The following is a 26,333-nucleotide window of genomic DNA, read 5'->3' as shown; positions in this document are numbered from 1 at the left end:
TAAAGTATAGATCATCTGGAAGTCCAATGTAAAGATAACTTACTGGCTAATACTATGATAAAACGTAGCACACGTCTAAAATCTTAGCAGGACTTAGTTTATCAGCGGTAATATAGAAGATGGGATCTAATGGAGACAGTTCTAGATTATGATCATGCACTGAACAGAGTAGCTCTACGCCTATCTGTTCTCCGAAATTTGTTTTATAGGGTACTTGTTTGTTATCTATCTTTCGAATGGGCTGGGTATAAATGCCATTTTCACCATGAGTTCACACTCTTATATTGCCTTCACACGATCCGAGCGGCGGAAATCCACGTGTGTTTGAGATGTGGGCATCAATGCCGTGCGGTCCATTCCCTTCATCGTGCAGTGTTGACAGCTCGATCTAAACGGAGGACGATTGGACAGTTGCGCTGTGTCGCGTGCTTACGAAGAGGCGACGACGGATCAAGGTGCTGTGAGTACAGAAGCATCCTCAATTTTTTAGATAGATAAAGATAAAGATATTTAACGGTATACATTATCTTGAGTAGTAAAGACGATATTCATCGAGGTACCAGGATATGATTGGAAAACAAATGTTCAGGGCCCACAGAAATGAACGGATTTTGTAATTTTCATGGTCGAATTTGATAAATCTGACCAAATTTGAACCAAGTTGAGATGAAATGGAAGTGACATATTCTCTCGGACCTCACCGATCGAAATGGATGAAATTCGTCAAAATTCAGACCATTCGGTCCGAATCCCAGAACCCTGTATTCATCTAGACTCTAAAGTCGGGGGCTGGAGTTGTCGTGCTTACTGCTCATCATCAGCCCAGCAAGCTCCTCTGCAAACCTCTCCATCACCGAAGGCGGCAACAGCATCGACGCTGCCACCGCGTCCTCGCCGTCGGCGTTCCTGCACCTCACCAGGAACGTCGCCAGCATCGGCTGCGCCATGCCGCTGACCACCCACTCTCCGCACCCAAAGTCCAGCTCTGCGAAGAGCCGCCTCAGGTCCGACACCACGTACACCCCGTCGAACACCATGCCGCGCCCACGCAGCGACGCCATCAAGTCCACCGTCGATCTCACGTACTCCCCCGTCACCTGTAGCCTCGCCTCGCAGACCTGCTCCACCGTCTGCCCTAGCGTCCCACCGCACAGATCGCCGGCGCTGGCGTCGGCAATGGAGTAGGCGAGCGCGTTGCCGTAGTACCCTTCCGGGATGTGTAGCCACCGTCTTCCGTGCATGCTAAGGGGGAGGTAGGCATGCACTCGCCGGTGCGGGGCGTAGGGCAGCGCCGCCGTGCGGCACCGCCACAGCGTGGCGGCGAGCAGCTGGAAGTCCGTGCAGCGCCGGCCGAGGCGCGCGGGGAGGAGGCGCCGTAGCGCGGCCATCTCTCGCCGGCCGAACAGGAAGTGCCGGGTCACCATGGTGTCAAGCGGCGTGGAGAGCATCACGTCGTTGCTGCTGGCGCCGTCGATGAGCGGCTTGAACGCCGGGTACGCGGCGGCGACGCTGGGTGGCGCGCGCGCCATGACGAGGTGCCTCTCCCACACGGGGAGCACGAGCGGGCGCGGCTCGCCGCGAGCGAGGTCGGCGATGGCGTTCATGAACTGGCTGGCCCCAAAACCATCGGCGACGCAGTGGTTCCCTTGCATGGCAATGGCAAATCCTCCACATTTGAATTCCGTCACCTGCATGAAGATCAATGGCTTGTCAACGACGGCGACATGCAGGCTATCTGATCTCGCGTTGTCGCAGACGAGCAGCTCGCCAGAGCACGGGAATGGCAGCAGCAGTGGCTCGCCGAGGTCAGCGAGGCGCAGGTCAGCCTCGGCGGCGACGAACACCACCCCTTCCTCGGTGCAGTCCACCACCAGCTTGCCGCAGGGAAGCTCGCGCAGGCGGCCGGCCAGTGGGTAGTAGTACACGAGCGCCTCCCCAATTGCTGTCCGGATGGTCATCGTCGGCGGCGATGGGACGTCGTTGCCGGAGCCGGAGCTGCGGAAGAAGGCGACGAGTGGGGTGTACTCGTAGTGGTTGCGGAAATCGTCGAGGTCGGAGAGAAGCTTGGTTTCGTGTGGCGTCGGCCGTGACGGCGCCACCAGCTCAGGCTTGCTCCGACGTGCTACCAACCTACTCCTACTCGCCATGGTAGTATACATGCTCCGACCCGCTCAGGCTTGCAATTTTATTTAGCAGGGTGCATGCGCGTGTATATATAAAAAGCAGGGCGGCTGTCTCTACCACTCTGGGGCCTCATGGTGATATGCAAATTGGGGCCCTGAGATTTAAATTTTTCATATGTATAGTATATATCAATTATTCAACCTAATTTACAATCAATCATTCAATCCAACATACACATTAGTACAAATTTACAATCTGCTCACTATCTCAACTCTCAACTCCCATGAAACCTACCAACTAAAAAACATGGACGTAATTAATAACACGCAAAAAGCATACATTATATTGTATTACCCTTCAACACGATGACAGCTATGCTACAGAAACTTTGACTTCAAAATCTATTAACTTATCTATTATATATTAAAATTCCATTAAACTTTCTACAAACGCCCTCAAGCCGCCACGCGGCGCTCTAATAATTTAAACAAAAATCTAAAAAAGAGAAGAATATCTAACTCTTAATTTTCATTTAAAACGGTGGACCCACACATATATATTAACCATCTATCTATTATCATATAATAAAAGTCTATTAAACTTCCTACAAACGCTCTCAAGCCGTCACGTGGAACTCTTACAAACGTTTCTAAGCCGCCACGTGGCGCTCTAATAATTTAAACAAAAATCTAAAAAAGAGAAAAATATCTGACTTTTAATTTTCATTTAAAACGGTGGACCCACATATATTAGGCATTAGATCAAAATTAACTCCTCCGTCACCTATCCCTCCGGACCCACACCTACAGACGTACTTCTCCGCAAGCTCACCCTTCCACGCAAATTATCTACTCTGATTCTCTCTCTTATTATCATCTTTGGGTTAGCAGAATTTCTTTTCCAAATACACTATATACGTGGGCATCATAAATTATTATAGATCTGTTTTTCATGGAGATGGGTCAGCCTCCGCGAGCTTGATTGATGCCATCTAACTCTTGATTCTTTCTTTTTTTTCTAACTAGAAAAAATTATCCGTGGCTGCAATGGGTCAAGGTTATTTTAATTTTATTATTGTTATACGGTTTAGCTAAAGTGAAATTGAATGTGGGAATTTGCATGGATATTTTGTTTTTTTAGAAAATAATGAGCTGCAATTAGGAGTCCGCATGCGAATTTTTTAAATAGATTTCTTATATGACTCCTTTTGTATTTCAAAAAGCAAACAAACTTAACATCTGACTCAAACATGAATCTGTATTTCTAAAAGCGAACGAACATTAAAAACCGACTCAAACACGGATGACGTACCAAAATACTGGTGAAAACATCTTCAATTTTGTAATAGTAGAGATATAATAATTTGTCGAAAATACTTCACCGCGGGCGACCGGCGCGGGGGGAGCCGGATCGGGCGCTCCCCCCGCACGCGCCCTCTCCCACATGAGCACCTTTGGGTCCACCCACTTCTCCCTCCCTTTTTTCCACAAAAGATGTTTCACCTAATATATTTACAATGTTTCACTATTTGTAGATCTAATGTTGCAGTGAAATAAAATATTCTTTTGCAACAAAAAAACCCACATATTTTGGAACCCCTCTATTAAGGGAATTTGGTTTATTTTTTGTTCCACCAAAAATGTTTCACCTAGTGTACTCACAATGTTTCACTATGTATAGATCTAATGTTGCAGTGAACTGAAATACTCCATTGCAAAAAAAAACCCACATATTTTAAAAACCCTCTATTAAGGGAATTCGGTTTATTTTTTGTTCCGCCAAAAAATGTTTCACCTAGTTACTTATAATGTTTCACTATGTATGGATCAAATATTGCAGTGAACTGAAACATTCTTTCACTATTTGCTGAAACATTGTTTTTATATAAGGTGAAACTACACCCATTTTAAACGAGTGAAACATTTTTGATCTACTTAGTGAAACAATTCCGATATACATGGTGGAACATCGTGCAATATTTAGAATAATTCAATAATAAGCTAAAAATTTTTTTCATCGGAATATATCCATGTCTGGTCTTGTTTTGAAGATTTAATTGCAACGAATTTAATGGTGAATCGGATCATGATTTGAATAAGTAATTTAAGAGAAAAATTATTTTAAAGTAGTTTTTGCACGTAAATCGGGCGCCCGATTTTTCTCAAATCGATCGGGCGCCCGACGCATAGAGTCATCCATAATTCGTTATCATAAATTATTAGATCTATTTTTTTCATGGAGATTTGTTTGGGTGAAAACGTGCAAGCACTAGGAATTTACAATCGGAGTGATTTGGTGCTGTCAACAAACAATTATTTTAAGATGATCTAGACATTAGTTTATATACACTTTAGCGTTTGTAGATTTTTCTTAATTAAATCATCAATTCAAGACTCCATATTGACTATGTTTTCACTACTATATCATATATCTTATGTGTCATTCCACCGACACTTCTATTCCGCCACGTGATACTATCTAATCTCACTGATGATTTTCACTTAAATTGATAGACATGTTATTTTAGACTATTAGATCTAATCTATATGTAGTTACCTGTTGAAAAAAAAATAAATATGTATTAAAAATAAAGCTTACCTACTTTTTTAGGAAGAAATAAAACATGCACAAATACGTACGACAAAAACCGATAAAGCCAAAAAAAGAATACGTTGTAGACATGTTATTTTAGACTATTAGATATCTATATGTACCCACCGATAAAGCCAAAAAAGAATACGTTGTAGACATGTTATTTTAGACTATTAGATATCTATATGTACTTACCTGTTGAAAAAAATATATGTATTAAAAAATAAAGCTTACCTACTTTTTTAAGGAAGAAATAAAACATGCACAAATACGTACGACAAAAACCGATAAAGCCAAAAAAGAATATGTTGGGAGTACCATTTGGAAAAAAAACAGTCTTTAAAATAGAATTTTCTATAATGTAAAATAAACTATATTCCTCCAGAAATATATGCAGATGTAAGATCTATAATATCAAATCAATGGTCTCTAATCATTAATATTTTCAATTATATTTGTATTCAATTGTGATTGTTTTATTCCTTTAATTAAATGAAATATTTATGTCGTATAAAAGTTACATTATGATCCTAAATACATCATGACACATTTGACAGATATATAATAATTCATGTTATGATAATTTTTAAATAATTTCACATCATATTTTAGGGGTCAAATATCACTTGATAAATGTACAAAGCTAATTTAAATCTACATATGTGAAAAATAAAAAAATAATTTAGTTGTGATTTTTAAATGAATCTGATATAATTCTAATTTGTTTTGATATCAAGTTCTCAAACTTTTTATCTGGATTTTTTCAGAACTTTTTGATTGGTATCTAAGTAGTGAGCAACAAAGGTTCATAGATATGATAAAAGTATCAAAAATATTTCCAGCCAATTATCTTTGCTATAATACAACCCTTTATTCATCATTAGATTTATGGTCATATATGTAAGTTTTTTTCTAAATAGTTTTGGAAACAAATGAACACCATGAATAATAAACTACACATGATATATCTTCAAGAAATTCCAACATGTCAATCATAATTGATGGATGTATGCCAAGTTAACACCCCGCCGACGTGACTATAAGTATACTCCCACGAATTAAATATTGTAAAATAATTTTATTTATTTAGGCTTATTTTATTGGTACATATGCAGTTTCATCTACTAATAGATACTTAGCTTTTAAACAATAATAATAAATTGTGGTGATAATAGGAGAAGTTATACGTAATCGGGACAGAGTTATTTTTTTCAATCTAAGAGACATTCCTATCATTGAAGTATATTAAAATTTAAGGTTTATCTCATTGTATAGAAATGATGAGATATGATTTCTTTTAGTGTTATTTTATAAACAATAAATAAGATGCCCGCGCAATGCGCGGGCTTGCTTCCTAGTTCTAAATTAATATTCGTCTGGGTGTTCTATCATTGATAAGTTAGGATCACGTAAGTATATAATACAGACATACAGATCAAGTACTATACATTACAACCATATAATATAGCTGAACAAAAGCATGCATCATATACAGACACAAATACATATATACAAGTAGTTACGTACCTGCTGGCTGCTGGCTGCTGGCCTCCTCCGTGCTTTTCATATATACTGGTCAATATGCAGTTCCACAGTGTCATCGAATCACTACCGAAGAAACGATCTTTGCTAGGTCAGCTAATTTTCACAATAATCCTAGTTCTAATAAGAATCGGGACCAAAGATTGTTTTTAGTCCCGGTTATAAAAATTTTGATTTTTAGTCCCGGTTGGTAGTATCAAACAGGACTAAAGATTATCACTTTAGTCCTGGTTGGTACTACAAACCGGGACTAAAAATCTATCTTTAGTCCCAGTTGGAGTTACCAACCGGGAGTAAATATTTCTCTCCCCTCTCTGATCGGTTAAGTCCCAGACGAAATATTTAGAGATACGATCGTCCCTCTCCAACTCCTCTCAGACATCGCCCCTCTCCAACTCCCTCAGATCCCATCCAAGCCTCCTCCTCCCCTCCCCTCCCCCTTCTCCCCTTCCTCCTCCTCCCCTCCCATCCGGCGAGCGGCGGCAGCGGGCAGGCGGGCGGCGGCCGTGGCGAGCGGCGCCGAGTAGGCGGCTTGTGCCCGGCGGGGCCACTCCCGGCGGTGGCGGGCAGGCGGTCGGCGACCGTGGCGGGCGGAGGCAGCTGGCTTTGTTTTCTTTTTTTTTTTATAATCTGTGATTCATTTAGATGTATAATTTTGTGATTCATTATATACTTGTATGGATCTGAGATGTATAATCTGTGATATATTTGATTTGTTTGTATTTTTTTAGGATTTGTGATGTATTTGATTTGTGTGTGAGTTACTTTAAAATTTGTGATGTGGATTTAGGATGTTACTTTGATTTGGGGATTTGGGGTACGATTTAGGGATATGCATACCACTCGATTTGGGAGAAAATAAAAAAAAAGAAAAGTGTACCATCTGAATTGGCCGCTCCTCTCTCTTTAGTCACCACGGTTCAACCTATCGGGAAAGGAAAAAATTTCGGGGGTCACCGAAATTCCGAAATTTCCGAAATTTCGGAAATCTTTCGGAAATTTCGGACGAAATTTTCAAACAAAATTTGAATTTAAACAATAAAAAAGAAAGAAATTTGACCAAGATCAGAGTATAGATAAGCATCGAGTCTATTAAATCCAAAGCAGAGGAACAGGAGAATGAAACACGCAAGGATGCAAGGCTAGTGCGGCTTGTGTCGTCGTCCGGTCGTCGTCGTGCTGCCGAAGAACGATGGAGCCGCCGGCGGCAACTCCAGCCAAACGGAGGATGCGAGGCCCGCGGCTTGTGTCGTCGTCGTGGTGCCGAAGAGCCGCAGAGACGCCGCCGGCCACTCCAGCCTCGCGAGGCCCACGCGGCTTGTGTCGTCGTCGCGCCGTGGAGCGCCGCCGCCGGCCACTCCAACCAACCTGCCGCCTCCGGTTCCGGCCACCGCCGCCGCCGCTGTTCGCTAGCATGGGAGGACGGCGACCTGCTGCCTGCTGGGCGAGCCGCAGGAGGATAGCGAAGCAGCAGCCGCCTTTGGTAAGTGAGGAGGGGATGGGAAATTGGGGATTTTGACCGTGAATTTGGGGATTTTTGACCATGAACAGTGTTTTGCCGAAATTTTTGACTCATGTCTATCGGGACCCACCGAAACGGCTGAAATTTCGGAAATTTCGTTTCAAAATTTCCAACCCTGACCGGGATTAAAGATGGACCAGGGCTAAAGATAGGCATCTTCAGTCCCAGATTTCTACTCTCGGTTGGAAACCCGGGACTAAACTAACCGGGAGTAAAAAAGATTTCTTCACCAGTGTATGTTGGCCAATAGATATCATTGGTTGTTTGTACAGTCTTCGAATTGATTAATTATTTATTTAGGGCAAGCTTTGGTATTTCGTCGCTGTCTCACATCCCGCGTGCAGGTATTACATGTTTCCTCCATCTAAAAATCTAAAACCTATTCCATTGTTTGATATTTTAAAAAATTTAAATTCTATTTGTAATTTCTATATGCTAAATTAAATTATTGATCGGAATTTAAGAAGTCATTTTAGTATTTATTGGTTACACGTTCGTAGATTTTGTCATATAGTGCATGAGTTAATTACTTCTTAATCTTGGTAATAAAATGAATAGTTCTTAGATTTTGGAACGAGGGAGTACTGTTACTACTATGTGCAAAAATAACAAATAAGTAAGGTTCTTAGTTAGGATTTAAATTTTTATGCTACGATGGGGGGTATTTGGTAGCTCACACGCATGCACGTGGGAACCAGACCCGTACCTCCCAAGCTAGGACGCCAGTAACGCTTAAATCGAGCTTCGCTCGCGAGCCAGGCATCCGCGCATACATGCAGCCTCCTTGTTGGGATGTGCTCTCTACTTGTAATAGAAAGCAATCTAAATTGTTAATCTGATTTAATCAAAGGTTTCAGAGGGTTCAGATTTATTTTTATTATCACCCTAGTTAGTGCCAGTAGAAACATAGAGGTGTATTATTGTAAAAAAAGTGTGAACAGGTATTATTGTCATTTAGCACTAACTAAACATTTTATTCTTCCTTTTTATCTTTTTATGGAATATGAGCGGTGCCAACACAACGGATGAGAGGTTAGGACTAGGGTTTTGCCGTTTTGGGCATTTTACTAAGGAAAAAAGCCAATATAACTCTCTCAAATATAACTTTAATCCGATTTATATTCCTTACCCATAAAACCAGGCATAATGACGTCTCTAATAGATAAAAGCAGTATTGATGGTGATATTCCCACTACTATAGAAAAGACTATTGGTGCCGGTTGGGAAATACCCATCGGTGCCGGATTTCCCAACTGGCACCATGGAGACGGCACTCATGAGAATAACTCAAAGGTGTCTGTTTAATAACCGGAACCTTTGACGTATACAATTTGAAAAAAAAACAGCTCAGCCCAATTTGAGCCAAGCTGATGCTTCACAGCCATCAAAAATAAATTCAAAAATTGCTCCGCCGCCATACCTCCGTGCCACGCCGTCGGCTGGATCTGCTAGAGAAAAGCTTCTTCCAAATCTAGAAATCAAGATAGAGTAAAGCAAAGAAATGGTACGGGTAGAAAGAGATGGATGGAGAGGAAAGAGGATTTGCGTTGGCACGGGTACTCACCTGAGGTAGAAGTAGCAGAAACAACATCGTAGATATGGCTAGATCCGGCAATAGAGATGAGAGGAGAGAGAGGGGGAGAGAGCCGGGGGTTGCCGGCCATCTGGAGGCGGTGAGGAGAGGCTGTCGCCACCGAGCCACCGCTGTCTCCCTTCCCGCCAGATCGGGTTGAGGGCAGGGCACTGTCGTCACCACCGCCTCCCCTCCCGCCGGATCTGGCAGAGGAGAGGACGCCATCGCTGCCGCCGCCGAGCCGCCACCGCCTCCCCTATACCGAGAGAGAGAGAGTGAGAGAGAGAGAGAGAGAGAGAAGTATGTGGTGGAGGGATGTGCAGTGGGCGAGGGGATAAGGGTGGGGGCGTGTGGGGCCCTCTATGTCTCGGTTTGGCTCAGCTTGATTATATATGCTGGTTTTTTTTTCATCCAGTAAAGACGATATTCATCCAGGTTCCAGGATCTTATTGCAAAACAAATGTTCAGGGTCCACAGAAATGAACAAATTTTGGAATTTTCGGGGAGAAAATGATCAAATTTGATAAATCTGACCAGATTTGAACCAAGTTAAGATGAAATATGGAAGTGACATATTCTCTCGGACCACATCGAAATGGATGAAATTCGTCGAAATTCAGACCATTCATCTAGACTCTACATTCGGGAGCTGGAGGTGGTAATAGCACCCTTGTCGTGCTTACTGCTCAATCTCATCATCAACCCTGCAAGCTCCTCTGCAAACCTCTCCATCACCGAGGAGGCAACAGCATCGACGCCACCACCGCGTCCTCGCCGTTGGCGTTCCTGCACCTCACCAGGAACGTCGCCAGCATCGGCTAGGCCATGCCGCTGACCACCCACTCCCCGCACCCAGGTCCGACACCACGTACACCCCATCGAACACCGTGTCGTGCCCACGGAGCGACGCCATCAAGTCCACTGTCGATCTCCCGTACTCCTCCGTCACCCGTAGCCTCGCCTCGCAGACCAGCTCCATCATCTGGGCCAGCGTCGCGCCGCACAGATCGCTGGCACTGGCATCGGTGATGGAGTATGCGAGTGCGTTGCCGTAGTACCCCTCCGGGATGTGTAGCCACCGTCTTCCACGCATGCTAAGAGGGAGGTACGTACTCGCCGGTGCGGGGCATAGGGCAGCGCCGCCGTGCGGCACTGCCACAGCGCGGCAGCGAGCAGCAGGAAGTCCGTGCAGCGCCGGCCAAGGCGCGCGGGGAGGAGGCGTCGTAGCACGGCCATCTCTCATCGGCCGAACAGGAAGTGCAAGGTCACCATGGTGTCAAGCGGCGTGGAGAGCATCACGTCGGTGCTGCTGGCGCGTCGATGAGCGGTTTGAACGCCGGGAACGCGGCGGTGACGCTGGGTGGCGCACGCGCCATGAGGAGGTGCCTCTCCCACATGGGGAGCACGAGCGGGCGCGGCTCGCCGCGAGCGAGGTCGGCGATGGTGTTCAGGAACTAGCTGGCCCCAAAACTATCGGCGACGCAGTGGTTCCATTGCATGGCAATGGCAAATCCTCCGTATTTGAATTCAATCACCTACAAGAAGATCAATGGCTTGTCAACGACGGCGACATGGCTGTCTCCCACGTTGTCGCAGACGAGCAGCTAGCCGGAGCACGGGAATGGCAGGAGCAGTGGCTCGCCGAGGTCAGCGAGGCGCAGGTCTGCCTCGGCGGCGACGGACACCACTCCTTCCTCAGTGCAGTCCACGACCAGCTTGCCGCAGGGAAAATATCTCTACGAGTCGAGTGATTTCCAAAGTCCTACTTGGAAGGGATAGAGTTTCTATTTTATCGTACGGGATCCGATGTCTCCGAGTCTTACTTGGAGATGAAGATAATCCACTGTATAAAAGGGACCCCCGGGGAGGGGTGCAAGGTATCGAATCTCATCGCTAACATACCCACCATAGTTTATGAAGCCGGAGTACGCGGAGCCAAGTCGCCGGGAGATCTCGTCGAATACATCAACTAAGATCTCGTCGGTATCATCGAATTCGTCTACTTCCATCGTATTCTGTGGTTTTCCATAATCAATTACATATAAACTGAAATAGGGCTATTACCTGATAAGGGGCCTGAACTAGTATAATCCTTGTCTTTCGTCTGCTTGATATCGTATTACATAGAGCCTCGTTCCAACGTACCACAATACCTAACTCATCCGGTCTAAGAGTATCACTCGTCGACAATAGTAATCTAAAGTCGGGAGCTGGAGGTTGTAATAGCACCCTTGTCGTGCTTACTGCTCATCATCAGCCCAGCAAGCTCCTCTGCAAACCTCAACTTCACCGGAGGCGGCAACAGCATCGATGCCGCCACCGCGTCCTCGTCGTCGCCGTTCCTGCACGTCACCAGGAACGTTGCCAGCATCGGCTGTGCCATGCCGCTAACCACCCACTCCCCGCGCCCAAAGTCCAGCTCCGCGAAGAGCCGCGTCAGGTTCGACACCACGTACACCCCGTCGAACACCATGCCGCGCCCACGCAGCAACGCCATCAAGTCCACTGTTGATCTCACATACTCCTCCCTCACTCGTAGCCTCGCCTCGCAGACGAGCTCCACCATCTGCCCCAGCGTGCCGCCGCACAGATCACTGGCGCTGGCGTCGGCGATAGAGAGCTCCACCATCTGCCCCAGCGTGCCGCCGCACAGATCACTGGCGCTGGCGTCGGCGATAGAGTAGGTGAGCGCGTTGCCGTAGTACCCCTCCAGGATGTGATGGAGGTAGGAGCGGGAGGCATATATAGGGAAGCCATAGAGACGGGAAGGAAGTTGGCGGTTGGGATCTTTTTATTCTCTGGAGTGAGGCTTTGGAGGAGGGAGGCAATGGGGCTCGCAGTTCTTGGCGTGGAACTCGATCACCTGAGAGTGAGTGCAATAACTAAGAGCAAGTATAATAGTGAGCTATAAGCCTACTATAAGCTTAGGTGGAGGAGAGAGATAGTGAAAAATCAAAGGTGTGGGCTCTCATGCAAGAGCTAGCTTATCACAAACTCCAAGACAAATACATTAAATGCATAAGTGAGAGATAGAGAGAAGAGAAGAAAAATATAGCCAACCTTATAGCTAATCTATTATATATGTTGGCTTTAAAATGAGCTAATAGTAGGAAGTGAGTTATACCATTATCCTTGCTCTAATGAGCCATCCCATCAAAACTAATGAGCTGGAGGACAGAGAAGAAGAGAAGTGATAGGAACATGCGACTATTTTGTCGTCAGCTCCAAGGTAAAAAGCCTGCAAGTTAGGAATTTTCAACTTTTAAAAATGGCCATGGGTCCATATGCAGTGAGATGAATGCCATGAAAGATGCTTATCAGTTGTGTCCCACTGGAAAAAAGAAACATATCTCGGGGGCTGTGATGTACTGGATAATTTGCTCTTCATATTAACTGTTAGCTGATATGGATATGGATACAGCCGGCAGCCGGCGATACTATTGAATCTGCTCTGATGGCCGGGGCAGAGAGAGGGTTGTGGTGGCGCGGAGAGGAGGCATGGCTCACCGTCATAGGAGACGTGGTCATGATGACAGAACCGCAGGATGCAGCGACCAGATCTTGTGGCTGCCGACTTCAGCAGCTGCAGACTGCGGTGTTGCCAGCGTAGGCACTATCGCAGGAGGCACAGCTGCAGTGCCGACTTCAGAGTTTTGATATGAGCTTTTCGGCTTGAGATTTACTTCTTGTAAATTTGTTAGATGGGTAAAGAAAAGATTTAAGATATGTAACGGTATATATTATCTCGAATAGTAAAGACGATATTCATCCAGGGTTCTAGGATCTGATTGCACAACAAATATTCAGGGCTCATCGAAATGAATGAATTTTTAAAATTTCAGAAAAATAATTTCATCCGATTTGATAAATCTGACCAAGTACGAACCAAGTTAAGACGAAAAGGAAGTGACATGTTCTCTCGGATGTCACCTAAATGGATGAAATTCGTCGTCGAAATTCAAACATTTCAATCCGAACCCAGAACCCTGATTCATCATATATACTCTACAGACGTGAGCTCGAGCTCGTTGTCATCAACCCTGCAATCTCCTCTGCAAACCTCACCATCACCGGAGCGGCAGTAGCATCGACGCCGCCACCGCGTCCTCGCCGTCGGTGTTCCTGCACCTCACCAGGAAAGTCGCCAGCATCGGCTGTGCCATGCCGCTAATGACCCAGTCCCCGCGCCCAAAGTCTAGCTCCGCGAAGAGCCGCGTAAGGTCCGACACCACGTACACCCCGTCGAACACCATGCCGCGCCCACGCAGCGATGCCATCAAGTCCACCGTCGATCTCACGTACTCCCCCGTCACCTGTAGCCTCGCCTCGCAGACCAGCTCCACCGTCTGCCCCAGCGTCCCGCCGCACAGATCGCCGGCGCTGGCGTTGGCGATGGAGTAGGCGAGCGCGTTGCCGTAGTACCCCTCCGGGATGTGCAGCCCCTGGCTGCGCCACCGTCTCCCGCGCGTGCTCAGGGGGAGGTAGGCACGCACTCGCCGGTGCGGGGCGTAGGGCAGCGCCGCCGTGCGGCACCGCCATAGCGCGGCGGGGAGCAGCTGGAAGTCCGTGCAGCGCCGGCCGAGGGGTGCGGGGAGGAGGCGCCGTAGCGCGGCCATCTCTCGCCGGCCGAACAGGAAGTGCCGGGTCACCATGGTGTCAAGCGGCGTGGAGAGCATCACGTCGTTGCTGCTGGCGCCGTCGATGAGCGGCTTGAACGCCGGGTACGCGGCGGCGACGCTGGGTGGCGCGCGCGCCATGACGAGGTGCCTCTCCCACACGGGGAGCACGAGCGGGCGCGGCTCGCCGCGAGCGAGGTCGGCGATGGCGTTCATGAACTGGCTGGCCCCAAAACCATCGGCGACACAGTGGTTCCATTGCATGGCAACGGCAAATCCTCCGCATTTGAATTCCGTCACCTGCATGAAGATCAATGGCTTGGCAACGACGGCGACTTGGCTGTCTCCCACATTGTCGCAGACGAGCAGCTCGCCGGAGCACGGGAATGGCAGGAGCAGTGGCTCGCCGAGGTCAGCGAGGCGCAGGTCAGCCTCGGCGGCGACGAACACCACCCCTTCCTCGGTGCAGTCCACCACCAGCTTGCCGCAGGGAAGCTCGCGCAGGCGGCCGGCTAGTGGGTAGTAGTACACGAGCGCCTCCGCAATTGCTCTCCGGATGGTCATCTCCGGTGGCGGCGCCGACGGGATGTTGCCGGTGCTGGAGGTGCGGAAGAAGGCGACAAGTGGGGTGTACTCGTAGTGGTTGCGGAAATCGTCGAGGTCGGAGAGAAGCTTGGTGTCGTGCGGCGTGCGGCGTGACGGCGCCACCAGCTCAGGCTTGCTCCGACGTGCCACCAGCCTACTCCGACTCGCCATGGTATACATTCTCCGACGAGCTCAGGCTTGCAATTTTATTTAGCAGGGTGCGCGTGTATATATAAAAAGCAGGGCGGCCGTCTCTAAGAATTTGGGGCCTCGGGTGATATGCAAATTGGGACCCTAAGATTTGAAATGGAAAAGGCTATACGTACTAACTTTTTCTTACTAAATTCTTACTAACACTGATGTGTCATGCTACGAGTGCATCTAGATTTTTTGTAACTTCCATCTACTTAAATCAAACGGTTGAGATGATTGTTAGTAAAAATTTAGTAAGAAAAATTTAGTACGTGTAGCATTGCTCATTTGAAATTTGGTGAAATTTTCATATGTATAGTATATATCAATTATTCAATCTAATTTAGAATCAATAATTCAATCCAACTTATACATTTCAAATTTACAATCTGCTCACTATCTCAACTCTCAACTCCCATGATACCAACCAACTAAAAAACACACTTAAAATATGAACGTAATTAATTACACGCAAAAAGCATACATTGTAGTACTGTATTACACTACAACACGATGACAACTTTGACTTCAAAATTCAATATACACATAGAAAAAAAAGATAAATTACACATTTCAAAAAAAAACTTAACATCCGGGAGAAAGATCATGAACCCATAGCCCCAATGACTTTACTACATGAATCCCGGACTAAAAACACACAGAGGCCAACAAATGACTTTCAACTAGTACCGGGTTACCGCAACCAGGCTTGAAATTCACTCCCGTGAGAAGCCCAATCTAATATCTAAAGGTACTACTTGAGTATTGAAACCATTAAACTAAGCCCTTTCGCAACACTGAACATTTTAAATTGCACATTTTTCGCATTTATGTACGAACGTCCAGGGGTACCCCTGTAAAAGTTTTCAACAAGTTTTAATGCATATTGTACAATTCCCGGTACAGACGTGCATTCAGAACGAATACGAGTGTGAAAAACACCAAAATACGCATTGTGGCGTACCGCGCGTACGTGCTTGCGCGATCGATGGCTAATTAATCGATTAGTGTTAGTACTTGGCGTGATTTCACACTATTTGAGGAGATACGGGAGGTATCATATATGTACTATTATAAAAATTAAAAATGTATTTATCGGTATTTTGGTATGTCATCCATGTATGAGTTAGTTTTTAAGTTCGTTTGCTTTCAGAAATACATATCCGTATTTAAGTCGGTTTTCAATATCGTTACCTTTTGCTAATACAGAAGGAATTATATAACAAATCTGTTTAAAAAAACTTGCATGCTAACTTGAAACGATCGGACTCCTAACTGCAACTCATGATTTTTTAAAAATATATACATCCAAGCGAACTCCCACAGTAAATTTCATCTTGACTAAACCATGTAACAATAATAAGATTAAAATAGACTTCACCTGTTGTAACGCACGTGCATTTTCTCTAGGGAAGGGCCTACGCGTCGGACGTCCGATGCTTTGGGAAAAAACTCGAGCGCTGACATCAGCGCCAGATTTACGTGCAAAACTACTTTAAACTGATTTTTCTCTTAAATTACTTATCCAAATCATGATCCGATTGCACCATTAAATTCGTTGCAATTAAATCTTCAAAACAAGGCCACACAAGGATATATTCTGATAAAAAAAACTAGCTTATTATTAAATTATTTTTAAATGTTGTACGATATTCCACCAGGTATATCGGAATTGTTTCACTAAGTAGATCGAAAATATTTCACTCGTTTAAATCGGGTGTTGTTTCACTTTCACCTTATATAAAAACAATGTTTCAGCAAATAGCGAAAGAATATTTCAATTCACCGCAATATTAGATCTATACATAGTGAAACATTGTGAGTACACTAGGTGAAACATTTTTCGGTGGAACAAAAAATAAACCAAATTCCCTTAATAGGGGGTTTCCAAAATATGTGAGTTTTTTGTTGCAATGGAATGTTTCATTCACTACAAAATTAGATCTATACATAGTGAAACATTGTGAGTATACTAGGTGAAACATTTTTGATGGAAAAAAAACAAAATTCTCTTAATAGGGGATTTCCAAAATATGTGGGTGATTTGTTACAATCGAGTATGCGGTGGAGACATATGGTAGGTGGCAGGGACATATGGTGGGGCCCAGGGAGAGAATGTACGCACGTGGGGAGGGGGGGCGCCCGATTTTCTCCCCCTTCCCCCGGGCGATTGTGCACCAGCATTTTCCTTTTTCTAGTACGTGTAATATAAAATTTGATTTCTCTCGGTACCTACAATGCTATGACAGACAAAAATTTACACTAAAAATATTGATACCTATTGTTACCTCTTAAAGAGTTATATATATTGCTTTTGTTACCAAGACCAAGGAGAAATTAACTTATCCGACATATCATAAATATCAAGAAGTGTATACATGAATACAACTAATGATTAAGATGATTAGTCGAGTTTGGATCAAGCATTTAATATATGTCTTTATTTAAATCATAGATACATGAAGACATATATGATGGACCTAATTGGAAACACCAAAATAAGAAATAAGCCTAATATATTTTTTTTTGGAAGGAGGGAGTACTTATTATTTCTGGTAGTTGTTGATAATAGGTTATTCTCTGGCAGATCTCTACTATTATAAAAATTGAAGATATTTTTGTCGGTACTTTGGTACGTTATCTATGTATAAATCGGTTTTTAAGTTCGTTCGCTTTTAGAAATGTATATCCGTATTTGAGTCGGGTTTTAAATTTGTTCGCTTTTAGAAAAACAGAATGAGTCATATAAGAAATCTCTTTAAAAAATTTTGCATGCTAACTTGAGATGATCGAAATTCTAATTGCAGTTCATGATTTTCAAAAAATATATATATATATCCAAGCGAATTCTCATATTGAATTTCACCTTAATTAAACTGTATAACAATAATAAGATTAAAATAATATTTACCCGTTACAACGCAGCCATTATTTCTAGTGATTAATAAAGCATGCACGAGACAAACACAAAGACTCCATGGATCGATATAATTACTATAATCCATCTACAGCCGGGAGGTGATGAGCAACGCTTCTGCAATGTCCTCTGCAAACTTGTCCATCGCCGGAGGTGGCAACAGCATCGACGCCGCCACCGCGTCTTCGCCGTCGGCATCCCTGCACCTCACGAGGAACGTCGCCCGCATCGGCTGCGCAACGCCGGCGCCGACCCACTCCCCGCCGCGTCCAAAGTCTAGCTCCCCGACGAGGCGCGTCGCGTCCGACACCACAAACACACCGTCGAACACCAGGGCGCGCCCACGCTGACGCAGCGACACCAGCAAATCCACCGTCGATCTCACGTACTCCTCCGTCATCCGGAGCTTGGCCTCGCAGACGACCTCCACAGTGTGACCCAACGTGCCGCCACATAGCTCGCCGGCGCTGGCGTGGACGATAGTGTAGGCGAGCGCGTTGCTGTAGTACCCCTCCGGGACGTGCACGCCGTGGCGGCGCCGCATCCGTCTGCCACGCGCGTTCGACGGGAGGTAGAGACACACCTGCCGGTGAGGAGCGTAGAAGAGCGCCGCCGTGCGGCACCGCCACAGCACGGCGGCGAGCAGCTCAAAGTCCGTGCACCGCCGGCTGAGGTGTGCGGGGAGGTGGCGCCGTAGCGCGGCCATCTCTCGCCGGCCGAAGAGGAAGTGCCGGGTCACCATGGTGTCAAGCGGCGTGGTGAGCATCACGTCGTCATCGCCGCTGCTGGCGCCGCCGTCGATGAGCGGCTTGAACGCCGGGTACGCGGCGGCGACGCTGGGTGGCGCGCGGACCATGAGGAGGTGCCTCTCCCACACCGGGAGCGCGAGCGGGCGTGGCTCGCCACAGGCGAGATCGGCGATGGCTTTCACAAACAGGGTGAGGCCAAAGCCGTCGGCTATGCAGTGGTTCATGTGGAGACCAATAGCAAATCCTCCGCATTTGAATTCCGTCACTACACAAAAAGATTAATATGTCCACTCTCCAACAATTTACTTCAGTGAAATATATTTAAACTTACCTAAATGATATGTGTAATACTCTCTCCGTTCGAAATGTTTAACACCGTTGACTTTTTAGTATATGTTTGACCGTTCGTCTTATTCAAAAACTTTTGTGAAATATGTAAAATTATATGCCTACATAAAAATATATTTAACAATGAATCAAATGATAAGAAAAGATGTAATAATTACTTAAATTTTTTAAATAAGACGAATGGTCAAACATGTTTACAAAAGTCAACGGCGTCAAATATTTCGAAATAGAGGGAGTAGATTTTAACTGGAGGAATGTTGGAATTTGTTTAGCTGTGCCAAACTTTGTGATTTAGTCTGTATAATTTGTGCCTGGATTATTTTTCATTTTTTTACTACATGCATCGGAGCCGAGCCTGCTATTTTTTTTGGAATCTTCAAACTATGATATTTGTTTTGTTTGGTTCTTCTTCCGATCTACTGAAACTTCAAATTCTTCACGGTCAGATGTGCTTTGACTTCCGACCTAAGTGTTTGGTGGGACATATATATGGGGACGGCTAATGGACGATCGCTCGATCGATCCCCATGCCCCATGTACGCTGTACATACCTCTCCTCCCTTCCGCTCCGTTCTTCTCTTCCTACTTTACTATAAACTAGCATGGTGGCCTGTACAGATTGCGCAACTAGCATCATTATATTTTCTCTCATATAATATCATATATGTTTTCTCAATATATTATTCAAATATATTAAAATGACAACATAATTTTAAATTTTGCAATAACTTTACGAAACTACTAATGTATAATATTCATATTGTATTTTATAATTATTTTTAATATCAAATTTTAGTTATTTGTAAATTATATATATTCCTATATGGACTCTAGACTCATCTTTTAATATTTATTTTTTAATTCCGAATTTTCTGTAAATTTATTTCTATATAGACTCTAGGCTCTTCTTCTAATATTATTTATTTTTATTTCTGAATTTTTATTATTTCAAATTGTATTTCTATGTGGTCTCTAAACTCACCTTTCAATATTTTTTAATTTTTAATTTCGAATTTCAGTTACTTGTAAATTTTATTCCTATATTGACTTTAAACTCTTCTTCCCATGTTTTTCTTAATCTCGAATTTTAGTAAATTGAATTTTTAAACGGATTCTAAACTCTACTTCTAATATTCCTTATTTTTTAATTCCGATTTTTTTCTTAATTGTATTTTTATATGGACTCTATACTCTACTTATAATATTCCTTATTTTTAATTCCGAATTTATATTATTTTCTAATTGTATTTCTATATGGATATGGACTCTATAATATACTTCTAATATTCCTTATTTTTTAATTCCGAATTTCAACTATTTCTAAATTATATTTCTATATGGACTCTAGTCTCCTCTTCTAATATTCCTTATTTTTTAATTCCGAATTTCAGCTATTTCTAAATTATATTTCTATATGGACTCTGCCTTTTCTTTTTCTCCGATTAATGTGAGAATTTCTAGACCATGAGAGCGAACGTGGAGGCTCCTTTTTCTAATCCTTTAACAATATAATAGATTTTCTAAAAAAATAATAAACAACAAAGTTGGAAAAATTTATGTATAGAAATACTATATATAAAAAATATTTGAATTCAAATTCAAATTTGAAACGAGTATGTAAACTTTTGACTTATAAACTTTGGGTCTATAAACTAATATTTGAATTCAAATTCAAATTTGAATTGGGTATGTAAACTTTTGACTTATAAACTTTTGGTCTATAAACTTTAGGTGTATAAACTTTAGAAGTATAGAAATACTATATATAAAAATATTTGAATTCAAATTCAAATTTGAATCGAATATAATTCAAATTCAAATTTGAATCGGGTATGTAAACTTTTGACTTATAAACTTTGGGTCTATAAACTTTAGATGTATAGAAATACTATATATAAAAATATTTGAATTCAAATTCAAATTTGAATCGAATATAATTCAAATTCAAATTTGAATCGGGTATGTAAACTTTTGACTTATAAACTTTGGGTCTATAAACTTTAGATGTATAGAATATTATATTAAAAATATTTGAATTCAAATTCAAATTTGAATCGGGTATATAAACTTTGGGTCTATAAACTTTAGGTGTATAAACTTTAGATATATAGAAATACTATATATAAAAAATATTTGAATTCAAATTCAAATTTGAATCGGATATATAAACTTTACATGTATAAACTTGAGGTGTAGAAAATTTAGGTGCATAAATTTACTAAAATAGGAAAATAATGCGGTGCCAAAAAAGAAAACCACGTAGAGGACCGGGGGGGAGGGGAGGGGAATCGATCGCCGGCGATCAATTGCCCACTAAGAGTTTCGCATATATATTATGTTTGGGATTTGGGCGTTAACGGTGTGGTTGTGTTCGGTGGTCATGTGGAGAGTTGGAGACGGAGGATGCCACTCAGTCGGACTTATATGGACGAAAAAATTGTGGGATCTGAAAGTTACCGAATTTTTTTTAAGTAGTTAAGATTTCACCGTCCGTGATAATATGTTTGTTGTGAAAAATCAATTTGCAACTCAAAGGGTGCTACTCCCTCCAAACTTTTTTTTTATTTTGGTTAGTTTAATTTTGAAACAACCAAAGTCATAGTACTACATAGTATTATTTTTTTTAGCTATGTTGATTTTTAAACATACAGCTATCATTCTTATTAAAAATATGTAAAAAAAAGTAATACTAAAAGTATATGTTTAATTATAAAATAAATCACAATGAAATTAATAATAGTTATGCATTATTTTAAAGGAAGAAAAATATTAATAATTAAACATGCATGTGTCATGTGTGTATTAAAAAATCGAAGAAGATACCTGCAGGAAGACGAGGGGCTTCCCAAGGACCACCCGAATGTCTCCCACAATACTATTGTGACAGACAAGCTCGCCGACGCACGGAAATGGCGGCAGCAACGGCTCACCGAGGTCGGCCAGCCGCAGGTCAGCCTCCGCTGCCACCAGCACCACCCCTTCCTCCGTGCAGTCCACCGCCAGCTTGCCGGAGGGAAGCATCCTCAGCCGCCCAGCCATTGGGTACAAGTACACAAGGGCCTCGGCAAGCGCCGTCCGGAACACGGTGGTCGCCCACTTCGTCTGATCCGGTGGCGGCGGTTGGTCATCATCACCGGAGACGCGGAAGAAGAAGAGTACAGGGGTGTACTCGTGGTGGTTTGGGAAATCATCGAGGTCGGAGAGGATCTTGGTGTCGCGTGGCGTCGGCCGTGATGGCGCCACAAGCTCTGCCCTGCTCCGCCGTGCTGAAAATATCTTCATCACCAATCACCATATGGCCGGTCACTCACAATTATATGCTGTACTAGTACTAGTATACCTATGATGGATCGATGCAAGGCTATATATTAGTTCCAGGAGGATAAACGAAAACTTGCTGTGTCTATGTCTCACAGCTAATTCAGCTAGCTATATCTCAGCCGCTCGGCATATATATAATAAATTAAGCAGGCCATTCCTTTCAAAAAAAATTAAGCAGGGTAATTAATCGATGAGTTGTTCTTCACAAAGTCACAAAAAATATAAGGAGTTTTAGTTTAGGCACGGTATTAAGAATGTCGATGGAATTAAATAGAGAAACAATTGTATATTCCTTACGGCATGTGAGCTTCCACTTGATATTATCGTCGGGTATGTAAACTTAAATGAACTACTAAAAGTAATCAAATGCATGTATTTTGACTACTCCGCTATATATATTGATAATATGTTTACAGCAGGACATAGAATTTTAGAAAGAACCTTTTAAAGCCATGCCTAGCTGCACGCATGACCCGTTATATTTGTGTCCCAATTTTACAATTAAAACATACTTCAAGAGGACTGATAGAACAGAAATTTCTGAAATCTCAATATAATTCAAAATAAAAATTGAAACCTTAACAAAAGTCAGATGAATTTAAACAAATTTTACAAAATTCAAAATCGTATAAAATTCTGGAAATAAAAAACATTTTGGGTAGTAGAATGGAAATTTCTAAATATTTAAAAACATTAAAAATTGAACAAATATATACTGACTAAATTTAAACTTCTCTGTTTTTTTTTTAAAAAAAGAATGTTTCAAGAGAAATATATCCTAACAGTGGATGGGAAAAAAATAAATTTCAGTAAGAAATATACAGCCCCAAGCCTACAACTATAGCATAAAGCGTATATTTTCCAAATTTTATCCCTTTGATCAAGCACAAATATATATAAAAAAATGTTGACACTAGCAAAATTAAAAAAAACCTGGCAAATACCACAAAACTAAGGTGTCTTGCCTAAAATGAATCATATGTGTGTTATTGTAGTATTCCATAGTACGTGATATTTTCAAATATATATCGAATAATTCATATATAATATGTTCAGAACAGAAACATGGGTAATAAAACTTTGATGAATGCAAACTTGATTTATTTTTTCAACAACCTCGGCACAAATTTAAATCCCCTGACAGTTAAACTTGAGATAATCCAAGAAATGCCATTGACAAGCGTCCAAATCCTAAAAATACCATTGATAAGTGTGAGTTCTAAGAAATGCCATTGTACAAACGACTTTGTTCCAAAAATGCCATCACCGTTAGGGTTACATCCATTCTGCGCCGTTAAGTTGCTAAATACGCTGTTCATCCTATAGAACTTAACGGCAGAGAATGGACGGAACCCTAACGTGATGACATTTTTAGAACAAAATCGTTTGTACGGTGGCATTTCTTGGAACTCTCGATAGCATTTTTGTGACTTGGATACTTGTAAATGGCATTTCTTCGATTATCTCATTAAACTTAGATCCTGTCAATGAAATTCAACATTTGAATGCAAAAATTTTAATTTTGCATGTTTTTATTGTACCAATATATCATCTATACACTAAACTCCAATTCCATTATTGGATATTGAATTAGACTTGGATATTTTGCATATTTTCATTGTATCAATATATCATATATACACTAAACTCCAATTCCACTATTGGATATTTAATTACACTAAACTCCAATTCCATTATTGGATATATAATATATACATATCGTCTGCTGACTATGCATGCGTGTATTAGGATGTGTATACATAGTGCAGTACTGCAGTACAGCAGTGCTTGATGGACTGGTTGATTACAGAATTTCGAAGATGAACTAGGGTGTGTTTTTTTCACGCTAAAACTGGAAGTTTGGTTGAAATTGGTGCGATGTGACGGAAAAATTGGAAGTTTGTGTGTAGAAAAGTTTTGATGTGATGGAAAAGTTGGAAGTTTGAAAAAAAAAGTTTGAAACTAAACTCGGCCTTATATATTGAAGTACATTGTACATACCTATACAGATTTCTACATATATATATATATATATATATATATATATATCCAATAATGGAATTGGAGTTTAGTGTATATATATGATATATTGATACAATAAAAACATGCAAAATTAAAATGTTTGCATTCAAATGTTGAATTTCATTGCCAGGATCGAAGTTTAATTGTGATCAGGGGATTTAAATTTGTGCCGAGGTTGTTGAAAACAAATCAAGTTTGCACTCATCAAAGTTTTATTACCCGATTCAAAGTTGTATTTAGATTCAAATATTTTTTATATAGAATATTTATATACATAAATTTATATGTGGGATGTTTACCGTACAAAGTATATATATAAGTATAATGTCGATGCACATGAATATAAGATATTATATTTGTTTTCTATTTTTTTTAACTTGTTTTTTTTAAAAAAAAAATATGGTGCAGTAATTAGAAAATAAGGGGAGGAGCCATGTTAGGGGAGGGACGGAGCGATCACCCGCCCATTAGCACCACCCCATGAGCACAGTGATAAAGGCGTCGTTTCATAAATTTTATCTCTCAGGTTAGGCAACAATATTTATTACTCCCACCTTCCCAAAATAAGAGTTTTTGGATGGATGAGACACATTCAAGTCCTAGAAATCTAGATAGGAATCCTACAAACGCTTCTAAAAGATTATTAGATTTCCTACAAACGCTCCTGAACCGTCACTTGGCGCTCTAATAATCCAAGAAATTTGGAGGAAAAAAGAAAATCATATATATGTCCATCTGTTTTCATTTAAATCAGTAGACCCACTTTTTAAAACCATTAGATCAATAAAAAAAATCGTTCCACCTAGTACGTAACCCTCTCTCGCATCCGTATGTAACTTCGCCCTGTCACGTACGGGCAACCCATATATTTCCTCCTTTTCTTTCTAGGGTTAATTCCATCCATGCCATTGCAAATATGTCATTTCAGATAAATGTTATTACAATTCGTTATTTCGTAGCCGTGCCACAACCGTGACATTTTCCATCCATCTCCTTCCTCCTCCGTCTTCTTCCTTCTCTCTTCCTATCTTCTTACTTTGCGATGATGGCGGCGGACAACGGTGGCTTGCCAGAGGAGAGCAGGCTCCAGCCCATGGAAACGATTCCCACGCCGACCGTCATTAACGAGAACAATGAAGTGGAGTTCATCGCGGCCGACATGGCCGGCTTTGTGGTGCGAGGACAGGAGTGACAGCGGTAACCGACGTTTGCGGTGGAGGTGGAGGAGCAGTGGCAGGGGCAACGGGAGCAGACGACTCGACTGGGCCACGGCGGAATCGAGCGATGGAGATCTCGCTGTTGCGGCAAGGCCTTGTGAGCCCCGTCGGCCAAGGAGGAGGAGGAGGAGAGGGACAGCACGAGCATCTCCAAGCTGCGTAGGCCGGTGGCGGCTGTCTCCTTGATGGCGAGCTAGTCGTCGGTGCGGTGCGGGGAGTAGCAGCCCATCAGGTCCACGACCATGGAGATCGCCGGAGATCGCCACTGCTGCGGGGCGCAGCCTCGCCGCACACTGGAACAGCCCCAGTGTGCGTTGCCTCTCCGCCTTCAGCCCTCGGTGTCCGTACCCCCTTGCCCCATGCTTGATGCGTCGCCCCCGCATGTGCAGCACTGCGGCCTCTCGGAAAGGGGTCGGGGACAGCTAGGTGCGGCTCACAGCATCCATGGCAATGCCATCAAGTGAGGAGGGAGGAGAGGACATGATGGATTGGTGGAGAGGCTGAGAGGTGGTTGAGAGAGATGAGAAAAAGAAGCAGGAGGATGGAGGAAGAAGATAAATCTGATAGGTGGGTCCTATGTTCAGACGAGAAAAAAAAAACGTGACAACAGTGGTACGGTCCTAATTTTGTAAAATTTTCGTCGCACGGCTACGAATAGATAAATTGTACGTAATGCCATTTATTTGAATGGTTAATTCGATCCACACCATTGTAAATTTGCTATTTCGTGGCTGCACCAGCCAAGGATCAAGATCAGCGCCCGCCAGCGGTGGCGAACTCTGGCGACCACCATGGTTGTGGACCTGATGGGCTGCTACGCCCCGCGCCGCAGCGACAACCAGCTTGCCATCTAGGAGGCGGCCACCGTCAGCCTCCGTAGCCGGGAGATGCTCGTGCCGTCTTTCTCCTCCTCCTCGCATGCCGCCGGGGCTCACATGGCCTCACCGCAGCAGCGAGCTCTCCGATGCCCGCTTCCGCCGCGGCCCGGTGGAGTCATCTGCTCCCGCCACCCC

The 26,333-nt window shown here is 43.1% G+C and overlaps 5 protein-coding genes and 1 long non-coding RNA gene across 6 annotated transcripts; all 6 read right to left on the bottom strand.

Annotated features, from left to right (window-relative positions):
• Positions 1–456: 456 nt before the first annotated feature.
• On the bottom strand, positions 457–2,186 carry LOC9270642 (acyl transferase 1-like). The gene has a single exon (XM_015758000.3). It carries the CDS (start codon positions 2,157–2,159, stop codon positions 777–779), a length of 1,383 nt encoding a protein of 460 aa, XP_015613486.3. The 5' UTR covers positions 2,160–2,186; the 3' UTR covers positions 457–776.
• Positions 2,187–9,063: 6,877 nt separating this feature from the next.
• Positions 9,064–9,619, bottom strand: LOC136353773 (uncharacterized). The gene is made up of 2 exons (XR_010737193.1): positions 9,345–9,619; positions 9,064–9,251 (listed from the first exon to the last, which is right to left on the bottom strand). It is a non-coding gene; the product is annotated as an uncharacterized lncRNA (long non-coding RNA).
• Positions 9,620–11,550: 1,931 nt separating this feature from the next.
• On the bottom strand, positions 11,551–11,982 carry LOC112936651 (alcohol acyl transferase 1 allele GSb). Its single transcript, XM_026020863.1, has one exon. The coding sequence runs from the start codon at positions 11,980–11,982 to the stop codon at positions 11,551–11,553; it is 432 nt and encodes a 143-aa protein (XP_025876648.1).
• A 1,438-nt stretch (positions 11,983–13,420) lies between these two features.
• On the bottom strand, positions 13,421–14,725 carry LOC107276374 (acyl transferase 1-like). Its single transcript, XM_015757903.3, has one exon. It carries the CDS (start codon positions 14,723–14,725, stop codon positions 13,421–13,423), a length of 1,305 nt encoding a protein of 434 aa, XP_015613389.2.
• A 2,856-nt stretch (positions 14,726–17,581) lies between these two features.
• On the bottom strand, positions 17,582–22,156 carry LOC107277134 (spermidine hydroxycinnamoyltransferase 2-like). The gene is made up of 2 exons (XM_015758398.3): positions 21,584–22,156; positions 17,582–18,677 (listed from the first exon to the last, which is right to left on the bottom strand). Exon 2 carries the CDS (start codon positions 18,634–18,636, stop codon positions 17,752–17,754), a length of 885 nt encoding a protein of 294 aa, XP_015613884.1. The 5' UTR covers positions 18,637–18,677; positions 21,584–22,156; the 3' UTR covers positions 17,582–17,751.
• LOC107276871 (acyl transferase 1-like) lies at positions 21,563–22,042 on the bottom strand. Its single transcript, XM_015758399.2, has one exon. It carries the CDS (start codon positions 22,040–22,042, stop codon positions 21,563–21,565), a length of 480 nt encoding a protein of 159 aa, XP_015613885.1.
• Positions 22,157–26,333: the final 4,177 nt, after the last annotated feature.

The sequence above is a fragment of the Oryza sativa genome, chromosome 10 (assembly GCF_034140825.1).
Source record: "Oryza sativa Japonica Group chromosome 10, ASM3414082v1".
Lineage (NCBI taxonomy): Eukaryota > Viridiplantae > Streptophyta > Magnoliopsida > Poales > Poaceae > Oryza > Oryza sativa.
The sequence above is the reverse complement of the archived record's forward strand: the minus strand, read 5'-3'. Positions and strand labels throughout refer to the sequence as shown.

Excerpts from the sequence above, each read along its gene's own strand:
- LOC112936651 (XM_026020863.1), bottom strand. The coding sequence starts at position 11,982 with ATGGTGGAGCTCTCTATCGCCGACGCCAGCGCCAGTGATCTGTGCGGC.
- LOC9270642 (XM_015758000.3), bottom strand. The coding sequence starts at position 2,159 with ATGTATACTACCATGGCGAGTAGGAGTAGGTTGGTAGCACGTCGGAGC.
- LOC107276871 (XM_015758399.2), bottom strand. The coding sequence starts at position 22,042 with ATGAAGATATTTTCAGCACGGCGGAGCAGGGCAGAGCTTGTGGCGCCA.
- LOC107276374 (XM_015757903.3), bottom strand. The coding sequence starts at position 14,725 with ATGGCGAGTCGGAGTAGGCTGGTGGCACGTCGGAGCAAGCCTGAGCTG.
- LOC107277134 (XM_015758398.3), bottom strand. The coding sequence starts at position 18,636 with ATGAACCACTGCATAGCCGACGGCTTTGGCCTCACCCTGTTTGTGAAA.